We start from the raw sequence: 11459 nt of genomic DNA on the forward strand, positions 1-11459 counted from the left end.
TTCTCAAACATTTAATTTTTGTGCGATTCATCCATGGGATAAAATAAAGTGATCTCTACAAAAAAATAATGCAATATATTCCAATTTTAATGCAAATTTAATTGATAACGGATATTCAAATTAGTTTAAAATCTTCAGAAGAAAAAATATCGTTGCTATCGTCCTTGATCTTTTAATTAATCGTGTTTTTTTAATAATTACTACTACTAAGATGCTGGGGTTTAATTTACTTACTCAGATCAAGCACATTCACTGGATATATCGGCAGCTGCATTCCATAGTATTCTAATGTGACAGGTCAGAGAAAAAGCAACAAAAAGTATTTGTGCAAAAAAACTCATTTCCAATTTCCATAAAAATAGGGGAAAGTACTCTCCCTTCGAACGTTCATGCCTTCGAATAATGTGAATTTTTTTTTATTTTTCCTAAAATACTTACACTTTTCTAATAAATACTAGTTAGCTTATCATCAATTATTGATAATTACATAATAATTATGTGTAAGTTTCTTGGGAAAAATAAAAGAAAAATCACATTATTCGAAGGCATGAACGTTCGAAAGGAGAGTACTTTCCCCTACCGATTTAAAGTTATCTGACTAAAATAAATTTATTTTTTACTGAAAGATATGTCATTCTACTTTGTATATTTTATTTAAAAAAATTGAAAAAACTAAAAATGTGAATTTTAGAAGCAAAAAGAGTTTCAAAAAAAATTATACTTTCTCACCTAGCGCCTAAACTAAAAAAGGTAATGAAGAATGGATGGGTTTTTCGACTTTATTGGATCATAATTATCCTAGAAAACATTGTTTTAGGACTTTATTTTGCATATTAAAGAAAACACCGTTAGTGGGTTAAAACAAAAAAAAATTTTGAATAGGGGAAAGCGCGCTACCTTCGAAAGATACATTTTTTCTATATGTTTTAAATGATTTTTTTCCATTGTGATATTAGGGGAAAGTACTGTCCCTTCGAACGTTCATGCCTTTCGAATAATGTGAATTTTCTTTTAGTTTTCCTGAGATACTTACACATTTCTATTAACTATTAGTTAGCTTGTCATCAATTATTGATAATTATGTGACAACCATGTGGTAATCTTTTAGGAAACGTAACAGAAATTTACATTATTCGAAGGCATGAACGTTCGAAGGGAGAGTACTTTTCCCTATATTTTAATAGTTAGTCCAATGCCTTAAATTTCCATAAAAGTGTAATAGTTCAAATCCATTAAGAAGAAATAAAAAATTGAGTTGTCCGAAACTTGAGTTGTTCGAAGGTAGCGCGCTTTCCCCTATTTAGATTTTAGAGGAAGAAATGCCTTTAGGATGATTAAATGAAGGGGTATTTCATCTAACATAAAAATGTATTTTTTTTTAGTTTTCTTCTAATTTATTTATATAATTTAGATTATAGATCTCATTTCATAAATAGATTTTTTTCAGATAAATGCAGAAAATTGCAAATTCTAGTTTTTTTTAGTAATTCGTGTAATGAGTAAATTGAGTATTAAAAAAGTTTAGGAAAATTTTCCTAAAAATTGTTTAATATTTTTTGTGCGTAAAGTGCAAACGTAAACTTTAAAATATATTTTCAAAGATAAATTTTGAAAGCTGGATGTAGTTTTTCTAAGGTTTGAAAAGCGATATTCTTTTATGACACAAAACAAAATGATGACACAAAATGTGCATTTTAAATCATTTTTTCATAAATCTTACACAAACATTGAATTTGCAATATCAGAATCACAGTTCACGTAAGCTTGATCAATATTATCACTTGTTTTTTCGAATGGAGATTTGCGTTTGTAATTTAGTGAACGTTTACGAATTAATTTTAGGTGGATGTTCTAATTTGTTAATCTGTGGAATAATTAATTGAATTTAAAAATGTCATATAAGATTGAAGAGATAATACAATTTGTATATTTTGTAATATTTTTAAAGGCGATGTTTAGTCATCTCCTTGTTTCACTTAATTAAACCATTTATAATGCTTGGTTTATCTACTCATTTCTTATCCATCTACTTTCCAGGTTCTGTTTTAGTACTCTTTTATAATTTGAAAATATAATTTTACTCTGTGTTGATAACATAACTTGAGACCAAACTGTAGGGATATTACCTCCACGCATTTCATATATAAATCAACTCTTGAATTGTTAATACATTATTTAATTTATTTTAAAAGGAAATCAAATTATTTTTGTTTTGGAATATTTTTGAGATGTGGCACAAAGATGTCTGATTCTGCTCCATATTTCAACGACCTTTTATAAAAAAAAGTCAATTCGTAGAAATTTAAGTAGGTTTGAAATATTATCATATACATACCACATACGTATATCATTGCTAGAATCAGCAATTGTCGTAAGTTATTTTGCCTCAGTTAATATCAGAAATTCTCTTAGTTTGAAGGATATGCACAATTTGTGCGATAACTGCTGACTCCTGACTCTGGTGGCCACTATAAGAACAATAACTATAATCCAATCCATGATATAACAAATTGTTATAGGTATATATGGGTATATAACTTTTATGTCAAATTTGTTTACTTGCAAAATAAAATTATATGAAATTTAATTTATCTATAAAATTGAAAGTTGCGTTAAAATGGTAATGGACACGTTAGGACAAATAATATGGAAAAAAAATATAACATTTTATAATAAAACTGGAATGGCTCACTGCTCAGAGCTAGACATTCATTCTCTTATGCCCTAGACACACTTACGACTTAAACCGAAAGATGACTTTGTGGATTATGGAAATGTAATTTGAACATTATTTATAATATAATTACACTAAGCCGTCTCCCGGCTAATCCTCAGATCTGCCAAGACCCCTACAATGTATAAAATCACTCCAAAAGGATAGTTCAGCTTTTTTGTTAATCTGTGCAAATAAAAAAATCTATATTGTAAAACCCTTTATTGTAATTATAATTTTGAGACTTCTTTGGTATATATACAACCTAAGATGGGGTTGTCCTCCGGAGTAGGTTGGGTCTCAACGCTAAGACGGCGGTGACTGCAGAATTACAGATCTAACACAGAGTTATGTACTGCGCTCCTAAGACCTTGATGATCAAATCTAACGGCGTTATCACACTTGCACATTAAAATTTTAATGTGATTCACATTAATTGTCGCTTGTGAGTGTCCAAATATGTCATATGTGTCTTTGAGTCACTTAATATTTGGAGTTTTTCTATTTATTGATAAAGAAGTGGAATTGACCTGCAAAAATAAGTTTAAATTTACATAAAGCATAAATATTTTTCACATTAAAAAATTAAAGAGAAGATCGCATTAATTTTTCGCATTAATGCCATAAATCAATTTATATCAAATTTTGCGGGCCAAGTATACCTTTTTATCAACAAATAGATCAAATTTTGAATATAAAATGATTCAAACACACAAATTACACATTTGGACTCTCACCAGCCACAATTAATGTGAATCATATTAAAATTTTAATGTGCAAGTCTGATAACACAGTAAGGCAGACATATCTTGTTTTCATAAAGTATTTTAAAATTTATTATTAATTATTACAACTGTCCTTCATAATACCATTTTCGAAATATAAGAAGTCTACCTTTTCTTTCTAACATTTTCTTTTTATTTACTCATTTAATTCCAGGTACAAAATGACAGAGGAGAAGTATCGCGGTGTAAGTTCCTTACTTGGTTGTGAATATGATTCGGAGGTGGCATCGGACGAGGAGCATGGAAATATATTTCACCGTGAACTCCTCCTACATTTCTGCCTTCGGATGCTTCAGCTTAACTGTGACAATTTTTCTGTGGGCCTCAAAGCCACCGAATATCCAAAGTTCCACGACATCGTCATCGAGTGCGAAGTGGAACGTCGACGATCAGTGTTTTTCCTGCACATCGAGCACAGCACTAGAGGTGACTGCATCACCAGGGAGCACCTCAACAGCAATGTGGAAAAGCATGAGGTGCCAGAGGACCAGGAATTGTGGGCGAGATTCAATCTCGATCAGTATTTTAGTGCGGTGTGGGGGGAAAAATTTTCGGAATTGCGACAGGACTTCCGAAATCAAAACGTTAATAGGCATTTTGTGCTGTTGACGAACCTCAGGGTTCATTCTGAGGTGAAAACTGTGGAATGTGAGAATGAGAAGTATGATAATCTGTTTGGGGAACTGTGTGACGAAGGGGCTCGTGTTGAGCTCCTGGACAATCCTTTCAATATCTCGCCCATAACGTCAAAATTTTCACCAGATCAGGTAGTGAGGTTCGATCCGGGGTACTTTCGGAACAATTTCATCATTGTATCAAATACCCCTAGTCTTATGGATCTGTCAATTATCAACTACGAGATCCTGATGAACCTCCTTTTCTCATACAAATCCAGAATTTTGATGAAGATTCTTCGGGAGGAATTTACCAAGGCTATTGGGATTAGGAATAGTGTGACTAGATGCGAAAGGAGAGCGCTTATGAAGGAGGATTTTGTGCGAATACTCTCGGAAAGTCTTCTTAGTTCTGATTTATCATACATCTGTGAAAATTTCACCAAAGATCTCTCAAAATGGGTTAAATTCCATACGAATATTCTTCATGAACTAACTGAGAAACTTGAAGATAAAAGGGTACTGATCTACGAAGAGAACAAGAAACTGTCTTTTTTGAAGATATATGAAGCTCTTAAGATTAAAATGCCAGGAATTCTGCTAATTCCATCTTCCAAACTGAAAACATCTCATCGAAATGCACTTGAGTACTATGAGAAAAAAATAATACTCTTCATTGATGATGATGAAAACTTTGAAAATCTTCTGAACAATTACTCAAACATAATATTTGTTATTGGGAAGAATACGAATATTGAAATGATTATGGAAAATTGTATACTTCAAGTTCCTAAATGTTCTTTCGAGGAGTTCACTGAGAGCACAAAAGAGGAGTTTTCTAAGCGGGATATGAAGCTCCAGGAGCACATAATCCGATTATCAGGCATTCGAAATACTGAAAATAAGATTTATCATCATTTGCTCAATGATATCTTCGAGAAGATCAACAAGAACGAGGTAATTGAGTTTGGCCGAAGGCTACCTAAAAACAGAATACCCAAACCCTATATCCAGCGCTTCTTCTCTCTCATCTACGATATGTTCAAATTCGTGAAATTTGATACAGATTTGATGGGAAATTTCAGTGAGACCGATGTCTACCAAAACTTCCCGAATTGCATTATCAAAGGTGATCCGGGGGTAGGTAAAACTTCGGTTATGCTCAATATTGCCAAGAACATAAAGAATCTCAATCCACATTTTTGGGTGGAATACATCGATCTCAAGTGCTACCTGAGTATCTTTTCTGAGAAACTAAAGTCGATTTCATCGCAAGAATTCTCCCACAATGAGGCCAAATCGTTCCTGCTGCAACATCTGATCTCTCTAGGACCTTGTCCTGAAATGGATCGGAATCTACTGGAACTCTATCTAACGTATGAAGAGAACCCAGTGATATATCTCTTCATAGATAGTCTCAATGAAATTCCATCAATGTACGAGAAACTCGTTATTAATCTGATAGAGAAGCTAAGCGAAATGCGAATACGTATCTTTCTGGCGTGTCGTAAAAATTGTAAGGAGATCCTATCTCCACTTAGAAATTTTGTAGAGGCTGAGCTAACACCTTATGATTACGGTCAAAGGAAGCTCTTTTTACAATTGTACTGGAGAACTAGTCTCGGTTTAGCAGATGAAGATATGGAAGAGTTTATTACTCAATTTCCACCACGGTTCTATGAAAAGTTCCTACCAGGAGTCACTATCCTGGAAACACCGCTATATCTCAAATATATAGCGGATATTTTTTCTCAAGACTGCGAGAAGTACTGTCAGAGTCGTCAACGAGGACTTTCAGGACAACTCCCTAGTTTCAATATGTGGCACATCTTCACAGATATCCTGAAGATGAGCGTTAAGGAAGATGAATTGAGAGATGTAGTGAAGATTTATACATCAATAGCTGTGAGGGAATTGGAATATGAAACCCTACTTCCAATAAATGAAGATGTTGACAGAGATCCTCAACTTTTAGGAAGGGGAATTGTCACACGAACTGACGATGGAAAATTCATTTTTGCCCATCGAACCTTTGCGGAGTTTTTCGTGGCAAATGCCCTGATTGACGAAACTGAGAATGCCAACCAAAGTGTGATTAAATATTTGTCAGAATTCAACTATAGTCATGCAAAAGCAAAGTTCATCTACCATTGTTTGATCGGTAGGATAGAAGCACAAGCATACCGTTCACCTGAAAAAGATAAACTCGGTACGTCTTTCGAGCAGTATATGGAGTTCTTTAAGGATCTCCTAAAGTTTACATGGATGTACTACATCGCCGACATATCGCCCATCTACGAGTTTATTGAGAAAAACTTTACTAAACAAGAAATTCAAACGTTCAACATCGAACAGTACTGGGAATGCTACGTTTCAGGACTCCAAACGCTGACGCTTCCTCAGTTGATGTTCCTTATTGAGACTTTCGATAAGTTCAACGAACCCGAGATGGTGAATTATATCTTGGTACAAATCTTCAGGTACTTTGTCAGTCGGAAGACTGAGGAAAACGACATACCGTTCCTGAACGAACTACACAACCAAATGGTCAAACGATCAACTCTTAGCGAAGAAGAATTCTTCGTTCACTTCAAAGCTTGCATGAAAGAATGTGCCGAAGATCGGATCCTCAGACAGGATTTGATGTTCTGGTATTTCACAAAGCGTAACATCACACAAACAATTAACATAGCTAATGTTCTGAAAATGAAATACGAAGATAACTGGAAGCTAGAGAACTATGACATGCATTTCATAGCGTATCTGTGTGAGTTTGAGAAGCGTGAGAAGAACTGCGAACGGTTCATCCATGAATTTTACAGCTTAGTCGGTGAAAGTAACTTCTACCAGTTCATCAGCAACTACGACGATGTTGAGTTTACTCGTGACACCTTCCTCAGAATCTCAGTGAATGTGGTACTGAAGAAGGGCTGGAAGCTAATTGACATTGAGGGCAATTCTGTATTGTTTCAATTTTGGAAAAATCAGCAAACATATCTCTTCAGTGAATTTATCAAGTGTCTTCCACGTGACAAAATTGAAGAATTGACCGCATGTCCATGCTTCGGTGGTAAATCTCTCATTGATTACTTCCATTCAGACGACAACAAGTTCTATGAATTCGCTGCGTATACGAAGTACGTCTGTGAAACCATGGGTGAAAGTGAACTATTGAAATTTCTCACGCCCTGCAAGACTAGCACAAATGTCCAGAAATCCATCTCGAATGATCTGATATTTCTGAGGGAGGTCTCACTTGAGGTTGGAGACGTTGGACGGAAAACTCTTCAAAATCTCGTCTACGCTTTCTGCAGAGACAAAATGACATGGCAGGAGACAACAAAAACCAAAATCAAGTTCCTATTCGAGATCGCTAGATTCATATCCAAATACAAGTTGGAAACGACGTTTGATCTCATCTTCACTTATCTCAATACGCACGAACCCTGCAACGATGACAAGCACGAGAACTATTTGCACGCTGAACTGGCAGAGATTGATGATAGCGGCAACAATCCACTACTGATGGCTGGTCTCTGGGGGAATCTTCAATTCCTCCAGAGTCTCCTCAAACTCATAACCCGCAAGAAATTCATCGAAATAGCCAAACAACAAAATTGCAACGGAAAGAACTTCTTCCATTGCATTGCCAACTTCATTCTACCGTCTGTGAAGTACTCTGTATACGATGTGATCCACATATTCCTCCTAGAGAGGAACAATGGTAACAATAGTACCCTAACAAAACTTCTGATGCAACAAGATTCTAAGGGTAAGACACCCTTCCACTCAGATATGCTCTTTTTCTGTGCATTCATCGACTTCATCTCCGAAGATGCACTGAGCGATCTGTTTAAAATTCAAGATGATAATGGTGAAAATATCATGCATTACATGGTGAGAGATGACAATTTGTTCCTAATATTTCATAAGTATCTGAATTCCGCCATTACCGAACCCATGAAATCTGCACTCAAGATGAACAACGCCAAGGGTCAGACACCCTTCTATCTCTTAAGTCGAGTGTATGAATCATTTGTTCTTAATACGAAAAAAGAAAAAATGTATAAGAAATTTGATAGATTTTTGTATGGAAATTAAATGAAGAAAAAAAAAAACATTGAAGATTAGATGAAGAAAAAAACTGAAGACAATTTTTATGAATTTATTAGTATTCAAACAATGACGTTAAAGACAGTGGAAAAGAAAAGTATTTGTGTATTGTGAGTGAATACAGTAAATTTATTTTATATGTGAATGCATTCATTCAAAAATAATGTACGAAAATTATCAAAATAAACGCTTACTCTAAAGTTCCTATCAATATTGAGGTCTTTTTATTTTTTCTTCAGAGCTAATGTTGGATAAAATGGAGCATTGTCATGGTCTTTCTTCGTTTCCTGATACTTGAACAGTTTAAAAGATTTACAAAAACCCAAACTTTTGTGCTCTGGAATGTTCTAATGATCACGTTAAGTTAATTTCTTCATACGATTTTTGATTAAGAGGGATCATCTACTCTATAACGACAGGAAACAGGCTGTAATAGGTAGGTCTAATTTATCATAACGGGTAAATAAAGATAAGGCGTTTGTTGGGGACCAAGTCCCCTGGGTCAAACAAAATCAAGAGTTAGTGGACTGTATGTATTTTTATCAACTGAATTCACGCGTGGCGGACTGCAAGGACTTGATTAATTATGGCGAACTGATTGGCTGAATATTTCAATAAATAATTGTGTTTGTTGATGGTTCCGAAAATATAACCTACATTTCAATTTATTTCCTTAAACAAGATAATTCAATTTTCACGAGTTTCCACCCTTTTTTTTTAAATAATTTTCATGCTATCGCCATATTGAATTTCTCTGACTTTCTCTTTCAACCTACCAAGTTATAAAACTCTTTATCTTGACTCAGGATCTAGCTTGATCGTCTCCCAAGGTGTTCAGCCAAACCTATACAATAAATACTACAAAATTACATAGGTTTTAACATGAAAAAACATCCTAACTCACGCAAATTCCTTTCCCAAAAGAATTATACAACTGCACGTCACGCCACGCTTCTCACAAAAAGACTGACAAATGTGCCGGAAGGGTATACATAATAAATTCTGAGATATTTCCGCCAGTTGGCGCTCGCGTTTCCAACAGCGTTACAATTGGATGAAGAACAGCGTTACTTGATTTTATTGAATTTACTACTCAAAAAAATTAAAGCATTTCATTAAGTAAAGAAGTTACTAACTGGTAAGCAAGTACTTAATGCGCTAGTCTGGATCATACGATTTTGACATCTATAAGATGCTTTCTGCCTATAATATAATTGTAATAGATCTCTTATCAATATTATACGCTCATAACCCTCATAACCCCATTTGTGCATCTTCTGATATTTGGGTAATTCTATTAGATAGTTTATGAATGTTATGATAGGTATTTATGTTATGATAGTTATATGACAAGAAGAAATTTCTGGATGATTTTGGTGTCTGAGGACAAAATGTCCGCCTTGGCCATGTCAAAAACATATCCAAAAATGGAAAGGATCGATGATTTAGTTCTTGAGATATTCCCAAAAGAGTGGTTTCTGGAGGAGAAGGAGTCCCAGCAGTAGATGGCCAAAAAAGACGCTGCAAAAAGTGTCTTTTTCAACATAAATGGTTCTGGATGACCATGGTTTACTCATAGAAGTTTACATATAACAGATTCTGAAGGCTAATGGACTAAGCTTTCCAACAATAGTTCACTCATCCAATTTATATTCATCAGGAGCTGAGATATACCACTCCAAACTTTCAACCTCTTCTACTGACAGAATATATGTGCTCATTTAATATTATGTAACCTGGGCATCAATCAATAAATTATTATTACTTAAGTCATCCTTTAGGAGTTGTTATTTGACAGAAATAATGTAAGATATACTGTTATTGTAAAAAAAAAGTTATAAAATAATTCAATCTATTTCTTAAACATGTATTTTGCTCCAGCACTTTTCTTACATACTTTCGGGGTTGGCCCCAGAACAAAAGTTCTTACCTTTGCTAGGCTAATACCTATTCTATGGTATATAGGTCTTATTCATAGTGAGAGGTCGGATTTCAGGAAAGAAATCGTAGATTTGATCATCGATGAAGGCCCTGAGCCTGAGCCGAAAGCTCTGGAAAAAGTTGATGAATATACCTTGAGATATCCCATTTCCTGACGAATTCCAGTAGCTCCATCAATATAATCATCGTTACGTCTGTTTTTCTTCACAATAACAATCGGAAACATCTCTTAAAGAAAGAAAGGGATAACCACAACCATAAGCTCAGAAAATAGTTAGTATCATGCTATAGGTCTTTGCATTATTGGACCAGCATTGCATTGAAAAATATTTTGTGCTTTGGGGAAGTTTTCCTGAAGACTAGAAAGTATCCCATTAATTTTGAGGTAGCGAAAGCTTAAAGATTTAACTTTAATATCCAGTGTCAAAATTAGAGATTTATTATTTAAGCTAGTGAGAATGAAACTTGTAAATAACACCGATTAATTTCAGTATTAATTTGTTAAAGAAATCCTCGCAATCTTGAACAAAAGAAAATTGAAAATTAAAAATTGTTTTTAAATTGAGGGATGTTCATGATTCATAGTAATTTGTATTAACTTTTAAATTTAAAAGTTTATTCTTAAATCGAGCATTAACTTACGCAATCACTTAAAAGAAAGGCATAATAAAGCTTAAAATATTTCGCAGAATGCTAAAAGTCATTCCTTTGATGCTACGCACCGTAATGGCTTCAGACCTCAGGTCTATCAATATGACTCTTAACTGATTTAATTTCTTAACAGAGAAAGTTGTTAGGATTTTTTTAATTCGAATTGTACACTAAGAACATTTGGTCTACCGATTTAAAAAGGAACTAGAATATTGCTACTTGTATGAAAATTTAAGACCTTTCGGAACAGGTCTGTCAATATAGGTTTCGGAGAAGCAATATTACTGATTTTTCAAAGTCTCTTAGTCCCTTTGTCCTTAATATCCTTAATATCCAAGTATTATAAGTCAAATTATACCCTATAATCTTGTCTGACGAGAAATTAGAAAAATTAAGCCATATGGTTAAATCTTATATAGGAAAACGGTATAAGGTATTCGTTAAAAAGGTCTCCACCATCTTTAGTTCTCAGTTTCTATCTTTATTTATAACTTTTGAATTAAAATAATAATCATATGAGAAGAATCATAATTCAATTACATACAACCCACAATTCGAGTAGAGTGAAATAACTGTAGGGGGAGGCTTTGATCGTTCGCACATACGCTACCTTCAGACACTTCATATTTCTCCCATATTCCT

The 11459-nt window shown here is 34.1% G+C and overlaps 1 protein-coding gene across 2 annotated transcripts in view; it reads left to right on the forward strand.

The window, feature by feature from the left end:
* LOC129802741 (uncharacterized) overlaps positions 1–8438 on the forward strand; it is a 30029-nt gene extending 21591 nt beyond the window's left edge. For both annotated transcript variants that reach the window (XM_055848785.1, XM_055848786.1), the window contains exon 2: positions 3653–8438. In XM_055848785.1, the coding sequence (XP_055704760.1) occupies positions 3653–8213 (4561 nt within the window). In that variant the 3' untranslated portion in view covers positions 8214–8438. The remainder of the gene's footprint in view (positions 1–3652) is intronic.
* Positions 8439–11459: the final 3021 nt, after the last annotated feature.

This window comes from Phlebotomus papatasi, chromosome 2, assembly GCF_024763615.1.
Source record: "Phlebotomus papatasi isolate M1 chromosome 2, Ppap_2.1, whole genome shotgun sequence".
NCBI classification, from domain to species: domain Eukaryota; kingdom Metazoa; phylum Arthropoda; class Insecta; order Diptera; family Psychodidae; genus Phlebotomus; species Phlebotomus papatasi.